Below are 24779 nucleotides of genomic sequence, written 5' to 3'. Positions count from 1 at the left end.
TCATTTCAATGAAAACACGCCTAGCTGTCTCTCTAAAGCAGCACTGCAGGGATTGTCAGTGACTAAACTTGCAGAAAGGAACCTAGTTTTGAAAAACATATTGAGCGTTAGCGAAAAATCTAACTATGCACACAGCACTTAACAGGCTTAAAGCCATCATGAGCTGTCTGCCCGAGAAATTCCTCACTCTGGAAGTAATACTACACAAATAAAGGTCTTCCAGGAACACCAGGGAAAGCTTTATTTCAGAGCTTTATTTCTCCAGCCTCTGTAGACACTATGGATGATGGAAGGTCTTTGCTTCTCTCTGCATCCTAAATTACCTTCTCTGGAAAAAGCAGGCAGACTGTCTTCCAAGACGGTCCCCAAACCCATAACGCCGGTAACAACTTGACCTCCCCTCACTGTGCCACCACCTTTAATGGCTTTTGACAGAGAATACTTCATCTTTTTTTCCACAGTAAATTAGCCCTCTGTTTCAAAGTTGCAATGCTTTAAGGTCAGCCACAGTTTATCCACTATGTAAATATTAACAGGCTGCTTCTGTGTGCATTAGGCTCTCAATCTGGGAAAGCGTTTGCGGTGCTGGGAGGTAACTGTCATTCCTGACTCTGCTGCTGATCTCGGACCAACAGCACCAGAGCAGAGCAGCAGCTGCCAAGACCATCAAGGCGCAGGCAAGGAGAGCCAGTTTCAGGCTGCATTCTTTTATTACTAAATGGAAAGCAAACCTGCAGAAATGGTTCTCTCTATTGGTGATGTAGAAAAATAACAAAGCAAAACAAGAAAAAAAAAATCCACCCTGTAAAACCCCCGCAGAGCTGCCAAACCCTATAAATGCAAATTAATTGACAAAGAAGATAAGATAGGCAGAGGCTGGGTGTGCAGAAATCCTAACAACCCAGTTCTCTGCATAGATAAGGCGTAAGTAACAACATGATCAGGCAGAGAGCTGGAAGCTGAGACTTGAGCGTTTTATGTAAGTAGCATCACAGCAATCTGCCTTTCGGAGCGCACGGGAATCCTGAGCCTGCTCTCTCCCGCAGAACAGATAGCTGAATAAAAGAAATATAAACAAAAAAATCCATGGATTTATACTGGTTTAGTGACTGTTGGCAAGATTCACCTCTGTGCTCTGCTAATGCAAAGCAGTTTATCCACCTGGGTTAATCAGCCAGATCAGCTGAGCTTATGGTCACTGTTGCTTAAAAGGGGAAACCAAAGCAACCGGATATAGTAGAGTATACTTTACTAGGTATTTCAATATGCAGAGTACACCGATGTTTGTGGACCTATATTTAAAGGTTTTAAAAGAAACTGTACCAGTGAAGAGTGACAATAAAGACAAACAAATAATTTGAAGAACATGGTTATATTTTTCAATGCGCTTTTATCTGTCCCTCACACCCCAATATAAACACATACCGACTCACTCACACCTCCCAGAGCCTTCCACCTACTGAAAAAGATGTTTTTTGCCTGGCTGAAACACGACAGAGGTGATAGAGGACAAAATCCTATGAAAGTAGTGCCTGAGTTGTTAGGTAGCTGGATTTGAGCACGCAAGTGCCTTGTGCTTAAAATATTATAGAAGGACTAAAACCTGCCAAAACTGCTTCAAGTCCAGACAGCTCAGTTTATTTATAAACTGAAAGACCAATTTGGGTTGGAAGGGACCCTTGGAGGTCTGTCCTCCAAGCAGGGCCATCCAGGACCTGGCCAGAGATACCCAGGTTTTGGTTGCAGTCTCATGCCAGTGGCCACACCCTTAAGCTCGAAGGTGGTCTTAAGAAGCCCTTTGCAAACTTCCACTCGCCACTCACCTGCAGATATCATTTTCAGGCTCCTCCAGTCCAAACTGATTATCAAAAGCCAGCTGGATCCTGGTGCTCTCTGGGGAGTGGAGCCGCCACGTCAGCAGGAGGTTCCTGGGGTAGCTGCTGGGGAAGCGAGGACTGTGGATGCAGCCGTTCCCTGCCACGCTGATGGTCTCTTCTTTTCGGTACAAGTCTGTGAGGTGATTGCTCTCTGTTAGTAGTCACAACTTGTAGAAATTAGTATGTTGTTCCAGTTACAGGAAGGCAAAAAACACAACAGTTTATAACACAGCACAAATTATTTGCATTTAAAGTCTATAAAATGTTGGGTCTAGAAGCAGTTATTAAATAGGAAGCACGGTGTATTTTCTCTTAATTCAACCCCTCATAAATAATAAGAACAACAGTACTCAACTATATAGACAGTTTATTTTATGATAAACATATCGTTACTTTTACATTGATATCGATTATATAATTTCCTTCTCACCATTTTGGTTTTAAAGCAGAATTTAAACTTTAATAAAAACTGCAAGCTTGGGAACAATGAAGTGAGGCAGAGTGAAGCAAAAGAGTAAAGAGCCCTGCTTCCCAAATTTGGTGCTCTGGGGAGAGATGCCCTCTGAACAAAAGCAGCAATAAACGGCTTCAGGAAAGTGCGTGCGAGTGAGTCTAAGTTTGTTTATTGTGCTTAAGTATTTCCTCCCAGAAGCATGTGTTAGGTCACATTTTGATTTTATTTATATGGTGTGAATCATTTGCTGTCAATGCATCATTAACACAAATAGTACTCCACACTTACACCGATGCAACTGAAATCAGAAACTGTCCCACCAACTGACTTACTGAATAACTTCAAGACAAATAGCCAAGTCTTTACTTAATTAAAATTCCACAACTTCTGCCTGAGCAAATACTCAATTGTTCCTCAAGTTTACTTATACTGAGGTAAAGCCTTAGCTGCCGTAAACCCCTGGCTCCAAGGATAACAGGAACTGTGGCAAGATCCAGCTCTCTAAAAGTCAAAATGTCTTCTGAGTTGCACCATGCACTTGCATTGTCCAGCTCTTACCGACACTGTAATTTGGCTCCCAGCATCAAAGAACTGCAAACAACTATTTTTCTGTGCATTGACAACTTTAGTGTGGTGAAATTTCGAGGATCAGAAGGCTCCAAGGCAACACGCAGATCATGGCAGGGTTCGGTTCCCAGTTAAGACACGCAGATCTGAGCCTCCACTCGTGAGACAGCTGTCTGAGTTCCCCATGTGCTGCGTGGGGATCTAGGGCTCAGTTCAGTTACTCACAGAGAGATTTCTAACACACTGTTTAAGACACAGTATGGTTTCCTGCCTGGCCTCCACGAGGACAGGGAGGTCCAGCAGCACATCCAGCAGCCCCCAGCAGAAGTCCTGCAGAAGCCGTGCAGTCTCGCGGAGCCACTTGCGCGTGGGCAAGCTGAGCCCCTTCTCAACATAGCCGGTGGGAGCTACAGCCGGACAGGTCCCGAGTCAGTCACCCAACTGCATTGACCAAATTTCTACTTAGTAATGGGAACTTGGACACTGGTTTTCATGTAAACACCTAAACTCCGGTGCCCTAATCTTAAACTGAACATCACCCCCAGTACTCTGCTGAATGTCAGGTCAACCTCCAGTTCCACTACGAGCAACAGAAGTATAAAACTGGTGCCTTCTCCTGAATTTGGCTACTGAGGAAGAGCAAATGGGGGGAAAATTTCTCCCATCACTCTATGAATATTGGAAATACAGAAACAAAGTAAGCAACCAGCCACAGCTATCTGTCACACACAATAATCAAAGTTTTCTCTCTTAAAATAAAATCTAATGTTTGACTGATGCTTTCTAAGCATTTTATATAAAATAAATATATTTGTTTCATAAAAGCTCATGGAAAACAGGAACCCAGAGAAAGGGTACAAACTTAATGGTAAGTACATCTATTTTTCAGGTTGCTTTTCACTGGTTCCTGGCTGTAAATACCTCCCTGCACGTAGCTATAAGCAAAGCGTGGTTGTGTGTCAACAGTTCATTGTACCCTTCTGACAGGGTAATAATTCTAGCTTCCAAACAACCTGAAACTTAGAAGATAAAAGTCTGGGTTTCCTGTAAACACTATCATCTCCAGAGATCTATTTGTGACATCTTTCTAAGATGCTTTCATTCAAGATGAAATGTTCTCACACCCTGAGCCACCCTTTCTAAGCAAATACAGCCCTAACTCCATAGCTCACAAAGTGCAGAACCAGCCAGTTTTGTTTTGTCTTGTTCTGTTTTGACCAATTTGCATTGGGAAAGTGACAATTCAGTGAAAATAAAGACCACCCACTTATCAGTTTTGTTGCAATTTTCATCAGGAACATCTACACTCAAGTCTGTTTTCTATTTTATTTTATTCTAATTTTTTTTTTTTTTCCCTGGAAAAAAAAATAAAGACACCTCTGTTTTTTTTCCCCTAATCTGGAATGAAACAAAACAAGTAGCCAACACTACTGAGTTCCTACTGAAATGCTGAGGACCTTTGGACTCTGAAAACACCCAGTACACCAAGAGGACAAGGTATTTCACAGGACTATGTCCAAATTGTCCAATAAAAGGGATAAAAATAAAACAGTTTTGATGAATTCTGCACTTTTGAATGAAACAACCATTCCCTAAGTCAGAACAAATGTTACTGCAGTAAAACATGGCGGAACTCATCCTATACCTGAGAGTACTTCGCTCTTCTTTCTTCGACAGCAAACTCTTGCCATTTTCCCACTATCAGCATGCATTTCACTGTGTGGTTCAATGTGGTTCATGCTTCTGAGGGAAAGGTTCTCTCTTCCCAGCCAGTCCTAGTACAGGCTTTACTCTGGAGTCGTCAGCTGCTGAGATTAGAGTGCTAGGGACAGTGTTTTTAAAATGTGCTCATATATATACCCCCAAACAAAAAACCTGTGCACTTTACTCAGAACATCAGCTGAGAAAGTATGTTACCAGTGTTCTTGTACCCCAAGAAGATAGGCTCTGTCACAGCTTTTCATTTAACTTAAACCCTGAAACCCACAGACTGGGGTGCTCTGTCAGCAAGTCAATCGCAGCTGACCAAGATCAGTGCCGAAATGTAATGGCTGGTGCAGCTCTGCAGTATCCAGGTTGAACAGGTAAATGGAGAAATAAAGTTGCACATGTTAAAAAGCTTAAATATCAAAGCACAGTGACTTGTTATTTCTATCATGGTAAATGCAGTGATTATAAAGGCATTACAGAGGAAAGGTTGGAGAGAAGCATGGGAAGACAACGCTCAGTATAGTAAAATGGGGGATATAAAAATATTACAGTATGAAGATATGCCTTTTCCACAAAGGAAGAAAGTAAGTTTGACGAGAATGGCCACAAATACTGTTTCTATAACTCACATGGGATGAAATGCAAACCCACTCAGAGCCTTCAGCTGACACTGGAGTAGACTCTTCAGGAGCTCTGAAACAGCTCGATTCCCTCTCACCTCTCTCCTCACGTGCTAAATTGCTGTAGGCACTAAAGTGGTAGTAGCCAGGACTGGAACCAAAAGCACTGGAGTTTTCTAAGGGGATTTTCAGTGGGATTTTGCAGAGTTAACCGGTGTTGATAGACACAGGAACACAGTCAACCCAAACTTGGTCTCTGGAGGTTGGCCTCTCATGAATCATCAAGCATCTGGGAAACAGCTTGAGGAGATGTGAACAACTCCTGTACTTCTTGTAGCAACTAAGATGTGAGAATAAAATGACAAGACCTTTCCAAGCAGATAAGCACTGTCCTCATCAGATACACTGGGGGAACTCATGGAAACCAGAGACTTGCCACGGGGAAAGTCAGGAAAAAAACCACTTGAGAAAAGATGTAGGCAAAGGAAAAGGCAGTGCCTCTTTCAAGGCACTGAACTGTCCCACGTTGCAATGCAATACAATGCACTATTATAGAGTGTCCTGAATGTCACATACTAACTGTATTCCATAATGCTTTATGTGAGTAAATAAAAGACGACAGTGAGTAATACACTGCCTGTCACATTTACTAAAAAGCATATAAAATCATTTCACAATGAATAAAAGTAGGTGTTAAGTCATAAGGCAAAAAGGCCACTTAAGCAATACACAGAAGGAGGATATTCTAGATGGCAGGAGCTACAAAGACATCCTTGCACAGGGGGGAGGGAAACTATCTCATAAGGAAGATGAGGAAGCTGGGAGACATCCTTCGCGGTGAGGCAATTCCCTGCAGAGAGTCTGAACTGTCCAGGAAGCAGCTTGCTCTATATTTTATTTATCTGAACTAATCTCTTTTATTTTCCTCTTAATTCTTTCCCAACCACTAATTTTAAACATAATGGTATACATGATAGTCCAGCTGTCCAAGTTAGAGGAGCTCCCATTTAAGTGCTCAAGGCAGCTGCATTTTCAGAAGTGCTTGCCTCTTGCCTTCCTCCCCCTGCGTGGACGGCAGCTGGGTGTCAAACTGGGAACTGGGAAGTTCAGTCCAATATTCAGAAAATGGTGCTTGTCTCAAGACTTCCCCCACCATGGGTGCTCAGCACATCCAATGTTCCTCCTTCCCAGCTAGGGCATGTTCTTCTAATGCCATGCTGCATGAGCAGCAAGGATTCAGAAACACAAATTTCATCCTGCATTTGCTCTGGATGCCTGCCTTTCCTTGCAAGCTTTAGCAATGTATCAACACATTCTTGTCAAAGCTACTCCCAGTCGTGACATACCTACTACAGAAAGAAGTTTGCTTTTATTATCATCATTCAACAGACAATGAATTCCTTCGCTAAAATAAAAAAAAAAAACAAACAAACAAAACCCAAAACGCAATTACTGCTTGCTAATAGCTAATCTGACATCTGTTCTTGGATATCCATTGAGCAAGGAGAGTCCATAAGTGCCACTTCTTTCAGAGAGAAGAAGAATTCAGAGGATGACCTTGTCTAAGGACCTAAACAATAATATGGAATATTTAGTTCCACTTTTCTAAGGTTTCTGGAATTTTAGCCTCACTTCCTAAGGTGGTGTCCTGTGTATAAGTTTGCTTCTGTCTTTCTTCCCCTTGTAGAAGCAGTTGGCCAACCTCAACAACTTTGATATGGTGGTAGAGGCTGAAAAGATACCATATTCTGACAAGTTTTATGACAAGAAATATACCCTCTTAAATCCCATGGAGCGTAACCTGATGAGCTCATCCTCTGCTACAGCTGAGGAGAGAGTTGCTGGAAACTATGTGAAATTCATTTTACCGCTTATGAAACTGTGTGTTATTTCAGGAAAGGACCTTGGGAGTTTGCACGTGGGAGTTTTCCAGATACAACCCTCCTCCCCCATGGCTGCTCTCTTTGAAACAAATACAGCGGTCAATGGTTTGCCACCAGTTTTTAAACAAATAAGATAACCTTCAGGGAGAATAATAGCTCTTCAGTTCCTTCAGTTGAAAATTAGCCTGATCTAAATAGCTGAATCCACAGAGTGAGAAGTAAAGAACAGTAAAACATTTTTGAATCCGGGCCACAAATCAGTTCATCTCGGGGACAGGCATGCCAAGCAAGCTGTATTTATGGCAGCCTGTTCAGATATTCATTAGCTTTTTTTTTATTACCCCACCCTCCTGCAATAAGGAGAAACTTTATTTGTTATCCTTAAGGTTCTGTGTAAATCAGAGGAAAAGATGTCAGAGTTCATGGTCAAAATAGTGTATTCCACAGCTGGTCATAGCTGGTTGGGAAGATACAAAACTGTAAGGTCATCTACCTTGTTAAAAATGATTTTTTTTTTTAGTGAATATAAACAATAAAATGAATCCTAGTCAGTGAACACAACATCACATTTCTGCTCTCTAATGAAGAAAATAATACTATATGTACCACCTGTCTTAGACATCTCTGTCCTTTTAAGAACAGAAGCCTAACACACCTAGGTCAGCTCTGCTCCCACCACGATTCACCAGCAGTTCTCCAAGAAGGCAGACCAAGGGAGGGAAAGGGTTGGGATTGCCAGCAATGAAACAGGAATAGCACAACCCTGGCCAGGCTAAAAATTGTAAATTGTCTTTTATGGGGGCACTAAGTTGAGAAAACAGTCGTTCCGGTATAAGGATGCACATGTAAGAGTATATGGGGCCAGTGGATCCAGTCCAAAGCATTACTTCAGGTTGCTTTCAGCTTTACACAACTTCAACAGTCCCGTTTATTTCAAGACTACAAACTAACTTATAGTTAAGCTCATACTTAAGGAGTTTGCTGGATCAAGACCCAAATAAAAGAACAGCATTTTAACACCACCCTATGTGTTACTTGTCACCCAGCAACCGAGCAATTAAGAAGTGGACCCAAACTCCACTGGAGCTGATGAAAGACTCTCAGTTTGGTTTGCTTGCCACTGAACTTCAAAGAAGCAACTCCAAGTACCTGCTCCTTCTCTTATGAACAGGCCCTTTCTTTTTATCAGGAGCGTGAAAGATACTCCAGGCATCATCAGAGTTCAAATCCAAAGCATGACCCGTTCTGTCACTGAATCAGTATCAAAAGATGCTGTGTGCATGTTCAGCCAAATTCAGACCTCATGCGCACTCACTCAGCTCCCTCTGAATCCCTGAGCTGTGTGGAGATCTTTGCTAGAAGAATATGTCTTCTATCTATATAGCATATATCAAAGCAATGAAAAATTGAGCTGTAGTTGAAAGAAGCAAAATTAGCAAAAATTAGCAAAAATTAGTGCAGAATACCAGCACAGAAGGTATCAGAGAATGAAAAAACCCCAGCTGTCTAAAATTCAATTCAGAGCCATCACCCATTTTATAACAAACTGGTTAGTAGTCTGCCTGTGCTTCTGTGCAGAGCAACCCCATGAGTCTTGGCATTACATAGTCCATCTTCGGTTGAACAGGACCCCAGTAAAGACCTCTCATGAGAATATTAATTGGGCAATTGATAAGGAGGTCCAGGCATATAATTCATAGAGACAGCCTGTTACAATGCTTCTTACTAGATTAAGCATTATTTTATTTGCATTTAATAATATTATTTGTACTGTGGAATGGTCACCATCATAACTGCATTTTGAATGCGGCCCTAAAGAAACAGTCCCGAAATGAAGAACAGGCTGGACAGCATTTTGGTGGGATGAAGGTTGTGACTCTCCTTTGTCCCCTTTGGTGGGTGCCTTGCTCAGACTTCCACAGATGAATACCGAGAAAACAATTCCTTACTTATTTTTACGGGGATATGAAACTCTGTGATGTTTGCTCTTTGCAATGACTTGTATTACTTGCCTTTATTTGACTTCTTGATAGAGATCTTGTTCTACACGAAAGAACATGCTGAACGGCTTATATTAAAGCAAAAGTGTCTATAGAAAAGTAACATATGTTAGGCCAACATATAAAAAACTTTGTTAACTGCTAGTTCTTTCATGGGTGGTAGTGTTGCAATGCATGTCTCTGTTAAACCAACAGTAAACTGAATGTATTTTTCTCTTGGCATTCCATAATTAAGTATGAAAAACAAAAATGTGTATATCAAGAATGTGTAGCTCTAATGACGTGGAGTAAGACTAACGCAAATAACCCCATGATCATGAGAATAAAAATACATAAAACCTTGAGAAACTGTGAGAAAAAATAGAGAGGGAGATGACTCTCCTGGTGCTGCAAAGAGCTTAAGGAAAACCTGATAAATGAAGCAGAAGTTTGCAGCGAGTGCCGACATCTCCATGAGAAGGCTGGTACATAACAAACTTGTGCAGTGCCTCCGACAAGATGATGCCAATTATAGACCCAATTGCTATTAAGCATGAATATTAACACTGGACTTTGGCTCACACTGTTTTGCAAAGAACTAGCGCATTGTGGACTTAGGCACTCCAAATTTTCCTGTTTAGGCAGTGGCTTCAAGTAAGCAGATTTTTGTGGGAAGCTTCCTTCAAATTCCTCCTGGTGCAATGAAAATATACTCCTTTTTCATTTTCCCTTCATTATTTTTCAAATTTTTATGACCAAGCAGACTTTTTGCCTCAGAAATCTGGCATGGCTCAAGTCTTAAAAGAGAAATTGTTTTAAGATATTGTTTTAGAAACTGTTTCAGTCAAGCACTCGTAAGACTCAACAAGATGTGGAATTTCCTCAAAGAAAGAAAAATGTCGATAAAAGGAAAGAGAAAATCCAGTCAAAGGGGGAAAGGCTTGTCATGTTAAACATACTGTAGCAGATAGACAAGCAATTACGGAGTGGAAGGTCGTACGTTAGAACATTAGACAGTAAAAGGAGAAGCTGTTTCAAAAGACAAATCAAGGCAATTTTCTCTTGTAACGTGAGTTTCCTTACCCTCTATGTCAGTACTGAAGATCCGAAACCTCTGGAAGGGAGTGAAAGGTCGCTTCTTATAATGGAAAGTCTGGCAATACTATCCTAGCAGACATCGTTTCCTTGGACTGAATTTGCCATGGGCATGCTTTTAGTCTCTTAGGGTCCATATATCAACTGATTGCACAAAGATAAAAGCTTGTGGGGATATTTCAGTCCCTTTAAGGCAGGTGCATTGAAGACCTAACTACCTTAAAGTTACCCAGATCTTTAAAAAAAAAAACATAGGCAGATCTCACTGTATTAAAATATGATTGTTGGTAGTCCTTTCCTTTTTCTGTAGTAGCCTAACAGTTAAATTTCTTCCAAGGAGATAGGAGCCTGTGTTGTGATTCTTCTATTTGCTTGAGAGAATTCAGACCACTTCTGTCTCCTCTCAAGGGATGGATGGGTTCTGGACGTTGCTTCAAAGATGGGCTGTCCATTTTCCAAGAAACGGTTAGAGATAAAATGCAGAAGCAGTTCTTGGAGCAGGGACCAGAACCCAAGACTTAGCCACAAAGTAAAGATCCAGCAGCTTTTCTACTTTCTACTCCAAGGCACGCTGCCCTGGGTCTCTGACAGTTTAAAGCAGAGCACACCACGGCTCCCTTTTGGTCCCCATGCCTCAGTTTTCTTCTGCTGGAAACCACAGCACTGGGGCAAAGAGGGCAGTAGACATCGAGGTCTTTTCCCAGCATGGAGGCAGAACACAAGTAGGCCACAGGGATGGCTTTCCATCATTTAGATAAAACCCCTGTGTTGAGAAACAACATTTCCCCAGTCTGAAAAGCAATTTAAGTCGTACATACTGAAAGTACTGAGTACTTTAAGTGCAGAGGATCTTTCCTGTAAGTGCTTAGGATTTTCTCTGGAGGTTTGGCATCAGAACGCTGCAGAGCTGTCATGTGGATAGATACTGCAATTTAACAAAGTTTCCAGGCACATTCATAAAATTCTTGGCTGTGGCCTTCTTTTACTGTTACGATCTTGCACCAAAGGATCATCCAGAGATTTCCTTAGTCCTGCACCAAAGAATGAAACTACATGGGGTGAAAGAGCAGGAGAGCTCATTCACTGCCAATATATAGGGACAGTGGCTGGGAAGATGATGCTGGTGTACATCAGCACAGCCCACAAGCCCAGGAGCTGCTGTGCCACATGCAGCAACAATTTCTCACACCAGCACAACCACAACCTGATCACTGTGAGCCGAAACCAAAATTGGAACTGGAGTTGGCTCCAAAGGCTCGATTTACACATCCCAGCTTCCCAAGTCCTTTCTGGAAAAACAGCTGTTTGGCTGGTTACCAAGAGGAAGTGATTGGAAACATTCCTTCTAGGCTGTGTGTGGGTTTTTGACAAAAAACGAAGAGCCTATGAAGTTGTGGAGCTAAGTCACCATTCAGGTTGAACTCGTTCTGCTGCCCCATGCAGTCCCTGCTGCAGCCACCCCACCTGCACTCAGCCCCAGCGGTGCAGGGCTTCGTGTATGACTGGCTGGTCACAGCTCTGCAGGGAGGGTAAGGATGTCAAGCAATGAGAATCACGTCATTTTTAGTTCCGATTGTGGAATCTACCAGTCATTTAGTGATACTTAACTGCATGAGTCGAGCCATCTGGTGCAAAACTTTGTTCTCTTACTGTTTCCTCGTCGTAGTGCCCAACACCGGAGGGGCAACGTAAAGTGTAATGTAATGTAAATTAAAAACAATGTAAATTAAAAAGATGTAAAAAAAGCAGTGTAAAGACACACAGGCAAAAGTAATTCCCAGGTCAGAAGATTACTGCATTACAGTTCTCTGTTTAACAGTGGATGTCTCATTGGTTTTGCTCTCTGTCTACGTGAACCTAACATGTTCATCATTAATTTTGTGGGGGTTGGAGATTCTGATCAACGTTGTGTTGTGCACTATGGAAACAAAGTGAGAGATAACCTCTCCTCTGAAAAGTTTACAGTTTATAAGATAAAGAATGGAAGAACTAGAGAAACATTATATATATCATTCAGCAACCCAGTGATGGGACAAAGAATTAAATATATCTTTCCAGATTTCTACTCCAAAGCCCTCACTGGGCAATGCCCTTAGAAAACCAGGTTTTGTTCTTTACCCGGAAGCTCCATTTAAGGGATAGGAAAAACCTCAAATAATAACAATAATTAAAGCAAATCAGTAGGTTACTTCCTCCTTTTCTAGCAAATTAGTTTGCAATAAAGGAAGATGTGCATGGAGATTTTCTTCCTGAGAGAAAGGTTTTCTGTCCATTTCACCCATTAAATAAATTTTATCTCACATAATTTAAGCTGAAAACCATGTGATCAGAGCAGACTGGGACCTTCTGCTGCAGATGCTTTCATAATACGTTTCCCTACTCTTAAATTTGTTAAGTTAGAGCCATAACAGATATTGCATGAGCAGATGAAAACACATTGAAACCTGTTTGGAGGAAAAGATATTCAGGACTCTGCTAAGACTCCATGGGGAACAGACATTATATATCTTTATGTTCTGAACAGGGCTGAGTACACTGTTGGCAGATCAAGAAGTAATTAAATAATCCTTCACTTTCATGGGCCTTCGATGAACTCTCACTTTTAAAGGGAAAACTGGAGTCCCCAGTGTAATCACACTGGAGGTAAAGCCAAACTTCAAAGTTGTCCTTTGATTGCGGATTCAGTGAAACATTTGACAGAAGAAGGATTGAGCAGTTACAATGACAAATTCAGGCAGCTTTGGCTCCAGGTCTCGCCAGCAGGAACAAGAAGCAGCACATTTCACTCCTCCAGCTTTCAGAAGACACATGAGACGATGTAACATTAACCAGCAGACACCAGCAGCACCCCGTCATCTTAAAGCTTCCAGAGAAGCATGGTGAGCCAACCAAACTCAGTTTGCCCCTACCCTGCTGAAAGCCTAATGCTATGGAGAAATGTCTGTAGATGTCAGGGAAGAAGATTTAAGGGAGAAAATTCAGGCTGTGCCTTACTCCTTTTGACCTAGATTGCATACCAAAAAAGCAGAGAAGCACACAACGGTGGTGTGCATGTGGCTGGACACCAGACGGGACTTTGATGCTTGGCTCAGGCATGACCAGAGTAGGTCCCTGGGAGCATGTGGGGCCCAGCACATGGAGACCAATGCCAGGCCACCAAGGCTTGCAGCCTCCGGGCAGCCCTGTGGTGAGAAGGTCCACCCTCCACCTGTGTTGGCTGGGGAAGTCAAAGGGGACTATTTCTCTGCTGTCTCACCCCAGATCTGTGCTGGTATTGATGTTGCACATCTAGATGAACGTCACGTGCTGAGGTCCTGTCCACTAGAAAGGCACAGCTGCGTGTTGACTTTTTAACATGACTCTGAGCAGCTGTTTGGCCAGAGAAGAGCCCGATAAGAGGCTTATGTGACTGAGATAAAAAGGGTGAGAAAGTCCAGTAAATACAGTACTCGCACATCGTTTCATTTTGTGGACACCCTGTATCAGAGCTATTGAATGGAGACAGGGAAATACTGCACCATTTCCTAGGAAAAGTTTTTTCCACACTAATGCTTGAAATGCAGAAGGCTACCTTTGGCACTTTTGGACTACCAAAAGTGCCAAGTGACTTTTACTCAGTTAGCTTTGCATATGTTCATGGCATCTAGGATTACAGCCCAGCATAGCAAAAAATTTAGCATCAGTCCATCTCTACTCATAACAAGAACAGAATACAGGATGCCAAGGGTTTTTTATTAGCTTCAGCAACCTTGAGCCAGATATTACCAGGTATGGCACCAAGAAAAGAAAAATAAATTCATCATGGTACTGCCTATGCTTTGGTCAGTTTCCAGAAAAAAATGAGGAATAATAGATGTTCCTTTATGGCATTTAAAGCTCAGAAAATAACAGTTACAAGCCACTTCACTCTTGCTGGGCTGAACCCTTGCCCAAAAGAGGAAAAATGTTAAAGTTCATGTGTTTGACTCAAGAAAGAAAAGCAAAAAATTCAGCTTGGCAGAACAGATATGAAAACAGAATTAATGACAAATTTGGTGTCAAAATTGTATTTTTCTGGTTTCTATTTGTTGGAAAGAATTCCAGAGACCTTTTTGTTGTTGTTGTTTGTTTGCCCTTCCAACTTGCTTCAGTCATTCCTGCTGAATTTATCTCAGTCTTTTCCATGGAAACCATGGAAGAATAGTCCATCAAAGGATAAAATTTTAAACCTTTCTTGATTTAGAGACTTCAGAAGTCCTACTTTACAGCAGACACTAAGAGTACTCAATAAAATGGAATGGCATCAACCATTTTTGAATTCCCTAAGGTGAAATGTTCTGGGTTTTTTAACAGCTTAGACTGTAATTAAGAAAATACCACAACTATGACCTTGAATATCTTCTAGTATAAAATATAATTAAATAACTGACATCTTTGGTAAATAACAGCTGCACAGTGTGTTACTAATATCAGTTGTGAGTAGTGTAAGTAGTGTTTTATTTAGCCAGCTCTGCACTACTGTCCTATCAGTTGCTGGTCTCCGTATTGATTTACTTGATTTAAAGTGGTTATTTTTTTTGCATTCTCAGGGTGCTCCTCATCTCACAACAGCTCTGTCTTTCTCAAACCTTCACTTCTGATTTGTTACTAAAACAAACTTCTTACACTGTAAACCTCATGAGCTGTTATAAACACTGATTTGCTCCATGCTCAGCCATTTCTCCTCTCTGCTCGCAGCTGAAGCTGGGCAGCTGCAGGGACCAGTGAGATGCTGGACTCGGTTACAGCCGTAGGGGAGGGGAACAGACGCCAGCTCCGAGAAGCTGCAGGAGCACTGGGGCTCAGAGACGTTTCACCCCACCTCCTTCCCACACACCAGATTTGCCAACCCAGTCCTTGCCCTTTCAGCGCACAAGACGTGGGGCAGCGTTTCGGAGCCGTCGCCCTCGCTGCGCTCCCTGAGAGCATCACGGGCTTCGGATGGGATGGAGCGTGCTACGGCACGGGCTGCCTGCATCCACACTCCCTCTCCAAATTACAGGTCCGTATGTACTTTTCGAATCCACACTGACATGAGCAAAGGCTACAAAGATTTGCACAGCAAATATTTGGCAAGGAGAAGGCAGTCATCCCTCCCTCCCTCCGTGGCCGGCTGCAGCAGGGTCAGCGCTGGCACGCACTGGCAGAAGGTGGTGGCGTTCCCAAAAAGCAACAGGAAAACCTGAAATCCCAGCAGACCCACAGGTTGCAGCCTGCCGAGGGTTTGTCTGATACACAGCTGCGAGGTAAAGGCTGCAAGTCTTCCTGATTCATTCGCTTTAATTAAGGGACTGGTAATCCCCCACCTGCCAATTCAAGTCTACCCATATACACATTTACTTGGTTATTTCATACATAAAGCTTTAAATAAAATGCCTTTCTTTTTTATTCCTATGTTTTAATGGATGCAGAGAACCATTCTGTCAAGAAAGAAACAAATGTTCCACTAAACTCATCTCAATGGACAATTTGTTTCTTCAATGCAGCATTTAAGTAATAAAGGAAGAATAAACATAAAATTCTCCTAAGAAATAAAATGAAAACACCCTTAAAAAACACTTGTCTGAGGTATATTAGGATGCTAATAAACTCAGACCAGACATTTACAGATGAAGCTTGCTCACCAAATCCATTTTCATAAAGCAGTAAGACAACCTGGAACCAGATCATTTGCTTGTGTAAATCAGCAGCATCCTTACAGTGATCACAGCTATTTACACCCGTTGAGGATCTGACCAGAGCAGCAAATGAAAGGGGGAAGAGAAAACCATAAGAGCAGGATGCAGAATCTGAGAAAGAGCAGGAGCAGTAAATACCCAGCACAGTGACACACTGAACTCATGATAAATTGAACTAAATCAGCTCATAGTGATATCAGGGAAAATTCAAAGTATGCCTCTCTGACCTAGTAATTAGAGTTGAAGAAATAATGGATGTTTTTTATTCACAGATTGAATTGGAGAGGGGAAAATTCCTATTTATAACAACATGAGATGATTTGTTTGATGCAAAGGAAAACATTTTATTTTCACGCATTTCTAAACAAATATTAAAAGATAATAAGCCACACATTTTTTTTTTTGGTCATTTCTGAATTATCTTCTGGACATAAAAGTAATGGCTGAATTCAGCCAAATTTGTGCATTTCGTTCACTACTTTTCACATTTATAGTGGGGTTATAATTTGCTGGGTTCAGTAAGGCACCCTTGAAAGTCTCACCCACCTGCACTGGGTGCTCTCATGACTCAAAGAGAACATCAGCTCACCAACTGGTGCAAATCGGTATTGTTCAGATGACTAAAATGGAGCTGGTCTGATTTATGGTCCTGGTCTGGGGCTGAGCAGCAAGTGCACAGCCAAGCCAGCTGCTCTTCAGTCGGCAGGAGCAAGACCTCTGAGCTGCCTGCCGCTACCAGAGAGCACAGGAAAACACTCGGCCTTTACCAGAATGTAATGATCAATGCCTGCACCCAGGCAACGTAATTCCTGTTATGTTTTTTCCTTTCCTGGTCACACCTTTTGAACAAAATTTCTACTACTGCACACAGAGCTAGAACACAGATGTTGAAGGAAGAGTTTGACATTAAAATGTATAGTTTATCATTTATAAATTTACTCAGATGCTATACCATTTGTGAATTTTTTAAAAGTAATGTAATCCTTTTAATATTGTGTTACTGACATAAAAATGTAGATTGTTTCAGGCCCTTAATTCAAAATTCACCTAAAATCTTGTCAATAGCAGATTCCTGGGCATGGTATTTGACTTTGGGGTTTTTTTTCTCCCCTCCTTGAATCATCTGAAATATTTCCATATGGCCATAAAAAGATTGCTTTTAAGAAGCAAGTCCTGAAAGAAATGCCAACTAGTCATTAAAAGCCTATGAATCAATTAGATATGTGCTGAGTCCTTCACATTCTCCAAATACAGGTTGCTGTTTATGTCAAAAGGCAGAATTATCAGTCTTTGTGTATTATAACAATTAGTCAAGAAATCCAAGGGCAGAAGGAGTCAGCTCAAAAAAAAACCCAAAACTTTGGTTGAGCTGGTTCCAAAAAAGCACCTTGGCAACAGCACTTTGTTAAAAGGAATATTAAAGGACAAAAAGTCAAGCCAACTGCAGGCTTGAAACAAGATAAACAATGAAGAGAGAAATTAAAAAATCGGGGATTTATTTTCTTAGTTGAGAATGTACGGCATGGATGTAGCGATTCATTTATTTCTCCCCCAAAAAAACAAGAACTCACAAGCTGGACCAACTATTGGAGAGGAAAAAAGTTCGCAAAAGACGACTTTCTACCAGAACACAATGCATGGCTGATTACGGGGGAGCCTGTATTTTCTCTCAGAAACTAAAGGAGCAAGAGGCAAAGACTGTCAAAGCATTTGACATTACCATAAATATCTAAGGTTAGTGGAAGGATTTTAAAGGTAGTATAACTCTCCAAATTCAAGAGTGGCAGATAAGAGAAGGGAATTTTCTTGGCTTCTGGAAAAGACAAGAGACATGTTAGAGCTATAAATTTTTAGCATCATCGTAGTAGCAGCAATATTGTTAATATACAGTAACTTCCAGCAGCCTAAGACCAAGGCTCTGTTATGGCAGGTGTTGACAAATATAATGGGAAACAGACTGTAGTCCTAAGTGGCTAAGTATTGAATGGATAACACCACGGGAATCTAAATTGTCTTGGGATTCAGACAAAATTTACAATTCAGGGGGATTGCACACTGGACCACTTTATCAGGAGAATAAATACATTTGTCATTACTCATATTCTTTGCACCCCAGATTGTGGCTAGATCCAAAAATAGCACTTTGGCATCGTATTCATATTGTAATTTTGGCAGAATTGTACTTCTGAACTCCACCAGCGCCCTCCACAAAACTTCTGCCTCCCTTCTTAGGTGCCCAGGAGCCTAAAAGCACCTCACTTTCTGCAGGGCTTTACCCTCCACATCCTGCCACAGTCCACATCCAGGAGGTCCCAAACACAGACTGATTGGGCACAAATTGCTCCTGATTCCGTGTTTGTAAGAGTTCTAGGTATTTTCTGGCAGATTACAATAGCTTTTCATCAGGCATGCCACGGAGCACTGCATACTGTGATAGAAATCAAAATGTTGATAGTTTGAATTTCTGTGCATGCAGAACTATATGTTCACAGCCATTTTTTGAAAATCTGCATACACAGCTAAGACATTTGCATGCATGCCTCTGGTGATTTTTTTTTCTCTAAATGAGCACATCTATGATTAAATTATAATAGTTTCCTACATAGTTTTCTTAAGGTTTAGACTGACTGATAGAAGAATATGTTTTACTCCCATTACTTGAAAAAGCTCTCTTACTGAAAGTAAATAGTGATTAAAGAAACCATAAACATTGCTTCATTCAGAATTAAAGCTACTTCAGCTACTTCTTTCATAGAAACTACAGAAAGAAGTGAGGCAGACAGAGTGCTGTTATTGCGCAGAATCTGCTCACGGCACAAGTATTTTTTAAGTGTCTTCATATTTTCACAGGAAGTAATACAATTATCAGAATAGGCCTAGATCTCAAAATGTTTTATTATACCCCTCACTACCATTGCTGGTATGAATAAAAGAAACCGAGCAGACAGAAACTGAAAAAAACTGAAACCACAATCAAGTTGCAATTAGTTATTATGAAAGGCTTCCTTGTTATAATATCCTTTATTATAGATTCTGCTTGTCATTAAAAGGGGAATTGATTATTACAGAAGACACCCAGGGGCTTAAGCACATTCTGAACAAAAACCAGAAATCTGGAGAGAAAAGCCCCCACTGTTCTTGCCAAGCAGAATTAGGGGAGGATGGTATTTGTGGAGGTTCATGTAGCCTCTCTCTTAGGACATGATCTTATTCTCCTTGAAGCTGCATTAGTTTAATCAGTAAAAGGATTGGGCTCCAATTTTTCATTCATGCTGGATTTTGTTTCTGTGCTTCTGTTCTCCCCATCCCTTTTTCATGGTTTGGAAAGATGTAAACCATATAAACAGATGGGATTTTGCTACACTAGTTAACATGTTGATCAATCACATCATCTGCTGTGTGAGCCACCCTTCCCCTCCCTCCACAAACACACAAAGAAAACCACCAGACTGTTTGTATATCACCGGTCACGATGACAGGCAACACATTTCTCAGTTTACCCCCCCACTTCAAACATATAAAGGTCTACACAAGGTTTTTGCACCTAACTTAACCATAGATACACAATGCTCAGAAAAGACCCTGGTGCCGGTTTCTGCTGTGCAGTGTAAGATCTAGGGCATACGTGCCCACAGCTTCTTGGAAGTCCTCCTCCGGGGTTGGCAAAGGAGCATGTCATGATTGCCTGGGGACACCTTCAGTGATGAGATGTCTCTTCATAACATGGCTGTTGCTCTTAAAATGTATTATGGCAGCGACTTGTAGTCCTCAGGATTCAAGGCGTTTCCTGAGATAGGCACCATATGGTTATGCAAAACCCTTCTGCAAAAGCTGCTGTGATAAGTGGCAGGATAGGAAAAGAAGTGGAGAAGGAGCATGAAAAACAGATTACTGCAACAATGATAAGTGATAGAAGAATATATAAAAAGCAACAGTCGCTGCACATTCATTACTAATTATATGTCTAGTGTTTGCCAGTAGAAAAACGCTATGTGGTCTGAGGGTAGAAAAGAAAGTTTGCAAGAAAAGGTAAATTTTTTTAATTAGACTAGCTGAATTGGCTTAAAAAATCAAAACGCTTTTGGGCACAAAATATTTTCATCGGTCCGCTCTTCTTTTTGGCTGAGTCCCATTGGTGAGATTTAGAAGAGGATTTTTCAAGATCCTTACTCCTTCTTATGAAGGACTTGGGTGCGGGAAGGGCAGATGAAATTCCCGCACCAGACTACTGGAACCAGAGCTGGTCTCCTGGAAGTGAACACCTTGAGGAAAATGGAGAAGGGCCAAAACACTCCTGATTTAAACAATGGACTTCCTTCCTGCATGCAAATGAGACGTCAGAGCTGGACCCCATTTTTTAAGGAAACCCATAAATAGAATCATACCTACTTTATTCCAAGCACTTTTTAGCAGTAATTAACACACAGATTGCAAAGCTCTTCTAGCAGCTGTGATGCTGCTGTTCTACAAAAATGCTTGGGAAAGACATGACACTGCTCCCTGCCTTAAAAGCTGCCTTCTAATAAAAGCAGACATTAATTCCAAATTGCATTCAGAGCACATTGGGGAGCAAAATCAATGTTTGGCCAAACAGATCAAGGAAAACAACTCCTTGGCAAAGTAACTGTGTTCTTCAGACTCCTATGTGCCTAGTTCAAATGCTACTGAAGTTAATGCAAAGAATCCCTTGGTTTTGTGATAGAATCAAAAAATGATGCCAAAAAAAAAAATCAAATGAAACACCAAAACCTTGACCGTGAAGCACATTTAAAAATATACAAGCAAGCAATATACACCTCATATTCTCTGGACCCAGTGTTTTAGTGTAAGAATCAGGCAGAGGTGCACAAGGTCCCTTCAGCTCTAGTACATATTAGTGAGAAATTCTGCCAACCATCAAGACTTGAACTGAAATATCACTTCTGTTTAATGTTGACTGAAAGAGCCGTAGCATCTAATATTTAAACATCAAAGGAGTAGAACATATCCCAGCAAAACTATTAATCTTTAAAGGCAGAAGAAAGCTAGTATTTTCAATACACTGAGAGATCGAAGATTTCTCTGCATTATCTTACCATTGTTCAATAATCTGTGTCTGTTCAGTGGTAGCAGCATATGCTTAAAATTTTAAAAAAAAATACATTCCAGCAGTGGAATCAGTATGGATGCAATCGACTTTTGACTCTGATTCCTTTGAAGGAAAAAGGCTGAAAAACGCAGCTGTATTTACGGCAAAATCAGTGCAAAAGTAGTTGGAGAAAGGGAGGGAGAAAAAATGCTAAAGCTTTTCTTATAAAGTCACATCTTAACTTGAATGTAAAGATTCAATTATTATTTATAAAGTTGTGTTTTCAATAGACCTTTTCATCAAACCCATAAAGGAATAAAAACCCCCAGCATTAATCATCAATCACTTGTATGTCACCATTTTTTCCATTTTTGTGGAGGGTTTACCACTAGAAAGTGGTTGCTAAAAACATACATTAATCTCTGAAACTGCTTTTCTTTTAAAAACTTCCAAAGTTTTCTTTTTCAAAAAGAATACATAAAATATTGGAAAAGATACAAAAGAAAAGAGAAGCAGCGGACAGAACTCATATTATCAAAAATTACTGATGCTGTGTAAGCATTACACACAATCTAAGAGCAAGGATTTGCTATTCTTCAGGATGCAATGTTTTATGCAATACTTGTTCATTCTGCTAGGGAGAAACCTGGGCAATGCTATTTTGGTCTTAATTCCATGACCAAAATGTGAAAAGTGTATGCGTAGCATTGCCTTACGTGTATTTGCAGTCTGTGATTGTATTCCAATGATTCAGAGCATTTTTCTGATAACAATCGTGCTCTTCTGCAACATTTTTTATTACCTTTTCCATGTCTGGATATTGCAATTATACTAGAGAAAGAGCCTCAGAACTGACTAGGGACCCAAGGTCTCAAGATCCAAACCTGAATGCACTCTCTCCCACATGCTTTGCTTCAATAAAGCCTTTGCATAAATCTAAATGTACAGAAATAAAAGTTAACAATTGTGCTTGCAACTGATTTTTGTGACAATCATACAGCTTTATGGAGTACTAAGATAAATAATTTCGTAAAGAGAAAGGATTTCTGTAGAGAACGATCTAGTAGCAAACAAAACTTAGACCAGTATTAAGTTGTTTACCTGTCTTTTATATGCGTCACTGATGGTGAATACTGGTGAATAGTACTGTGGAGAAGAAACTGGATAAGGGATGGAGAGGAAATGAGACTTATTGTTCATGTCTCTTAGTTGTTCTTAAAGGTGCTAACGCACACTACAGTAATACCCAGACAGGTCTTGGGGGGATGCAGGACTATTCTCATTCAGAAAGTCCATGGCTGAAGAAGGGATAAAATGGCTTGAGGAAAAGAAGCCAAGCTCTTCTCAAAACCCCACTGAAGACATTTCAGAGCAGTTTTGAGATAACAGGCAGCAGTAAACTACCTAATCAATAACCTAATCACACCAAAACCAAATCATTGTCTAAATCCGTGATCAACAGGTCACACTCACAATGTCATTAAAAAAAAAAAAAAAAAAAAGAAAATAAAAAGAAAAATGGGGACAAGGGGTAGATCTTGATATGTATCCAAGAATCAACAAATACGTTATTGTCAGACAAACGGTTCACAGATGATAAGACCAGAGGGGAGCATCATGAACATCCATTATAACTTGTGGCAGGATATACAGGCTATAGCCCAAAGCCAAAATGTATTAGGTTAGAAACAACGGTTCTGTGAACAGCAGAACAAATGAAGATTGGTTTCCTACTGTCTCCCTCTTGCTTGCTCAACTTCTGAGCTGAATTATACTGATACATTCTGTTATCTCTGCCTTTCCCCTTGCAGTATCTGGCAGCACCCCATAGACCACTCCAGCACACAGGTCCCAAAGATGCAGCATTTAACGGACCTGTTCAAGATCATGCAGTAAGAATGGGTAGAATAACCTAACATGAACAGCAAGCACCTGACCTTCAGCCAGGGCAACAGCTCATTTTCCAAGGCCAGCCCCGCTCTCAGTTTCAGACCGAGTGTCTTAAGAGGGATTGGGGAGATCTGTGGGAACCAGATGATGCCAAAATTGCCTTTTCTGAACCTTAAATGCGAAGATCAGAGATCAGGAGATAACTGATAAAATGTGTGTATGTATACAGATGTGTGTGTATACACACATATTTGTGGTAACCAATACCTATGTATGGAAAAGAGGTATGGCACTTTGGCTGCTTACAGGGAAGTATTAGTAACTAAACACAGAGAAGTCTCCCAGCTCGACTCCAGCAGCAATATGGAGTATATGTTCATGAATCAGATTTCTTCTAGATGCCTCTAAGGATAATGAGCAAAACTAATTAAAATGCCATCAAAAAAGTAATGGCATTCTTTCTCCACTAAATTCAGGCACAAATTTAATTCTCCAAATGCTGTGTCACAGCTGCACTCTGAGGACTAGTAGCTCTTGTTGACTGAATAGGATGTAACCAGATCTCAGGGACTGTACGTGGTATTTAAACTAGCAATCTTTCAAATCAGCAAAATACTGAATGGAAAAGGAATGCAGAGAAAGGAGTTTCCAGCTGCATTAATTTCTAACCCTGTCTTTTCCCAGAAATTATTATATAGCAAAGCGGTCAACATCTTTCCTTCAGCTTCATCCAGGGTGACAGCATATTTATGTGTTTGATAGATACAACAATCATTACTTGTCACCATTCATTATGGATCCCAACACATTTCCCACACCCTGCTTTGAAAGTACACACATATCAAAAAAGCAGAAAAATAAATACGCAATTATATCATTTTATCCCACTCTGAATCCTAAGCATTGGAAGGAGCACGTTTGTCAATGCTCATTCAGTTGATGGAAAAGGTCGACGTCTATAGAAGAAACAGTTGCTAACACAATATTACCTAATCTTTCTGTCATAGGCAGTTTTAATGTACCCTTCACATGGAACCTACATTTAGAAAAATGGAAGGGTCAACTTAACGTAACAAGGCAATTGCAGTATTAGGTAAAGAAAGGAGGGTGAGAACGAATAATCTACCTACCAGTTTGGTAGCAACATTGTAAAGGTTTGTGCAATCTAGAAAATGTCTTAAAACAGCAATGTCCATTACTGTAAGTGGGGGAAGGTTTTGCGGGGGGGGTTGCTGATTGGTTTTTTTTTCCTCCAAACCCTCCAATTTAAATAAATAAAGCAAAAATTTCCAATTTAGAAGACAGATATGTACAGTTCAATTATAGGGGAGATAGTTTTCTGCTACCCTATAAAAGAAGAATTCCAGGGACCTTGCAGGATTTTTCATTCGCAGCAGCACCTTGGCTTTATAATGTGAGTCAGAGAAAACTGCTATGGGACCCAGCAGCTACTCCTTAAGATTCTGAAGGCATTCAGATCACGCTTAGTCAGAAATAAAGCATGGAAAATATTTGTATTTTAAATAGATGTTTTCATAAGTTCGTATTCAATAAGCAGCATTTTTGACCTTGAGAGGCAGCTATTCATAGGGCTTCATCTATCCTCGGGCAGAGACTGAGGTGAAGAGAGTTCCTGCCATTTGCAAAAGGGATCTGAAGTCCCTCAGCAGCACTTGGTGCAACCGCTCACATCTCTGAAGTTACATATGGACCTAAATGCCTGGAAGAAGACAAGTGTCACTGCACTCTCTTTGTTTTCTAACAACCATGAATAACATATGCAAAATTCACTCCCTCTCAGAATTATCTGTCCTAGCAGAGGTAAGGTTGTGTGCATTCGGTTGTCAAAAACCAAAGTAACGGGCTATACTGTAATTGTAGCTTGCGCCCCGTGCAAGGGCTGCGTGTAGCTCTGCCGGCCCTGCGACGGACCAAGGGAT

The 24779-nt window shown here is 40.9% G+C and overlaps 1 protein-coding gene across 2 annotated transcripts in view; it reads right to left on the bottom strand.

The window, feature by feature from the left end:
• Window positions 1-24779, bottom strand: part of PDGFD (platelet derived growth factor D) — a 146360-nt gene that overhangs the window by 57161 nt on the left and 64420 nt on the right. Inside the window, exon 2 of one of the 2 annotated variants that reach the window (XM_075140081.1) lies at window positions 1824-2028. In XM_075140081.1, coding sequence (XP_074996182.1) covers window positions 1824-2028 — 205 coding nt within the window. The remainder of the gene's footprint in view (window positions 1-1823; window positions 2029-24779) is intronic. The other variant, XM_075140080.1, reaches the window with a different exon arrangement.

This window comes from Calonectris borealis, chromosome 1 (genome assembly GCF_964195595.1).
Source record: "Calonectris borealis chromosome 1, bCalBor7.hap1.2, whole genome shotgun sequence".
Lineage (NCBI taxonomy): Eukaryota > Metazoa > Chordata > Aves > Procellariiformes > Procellariidae > Calonectris > Calonectris borealis.
This window is presented reverse-complemented; position numbering and strand designations above follow the sequence as displayed.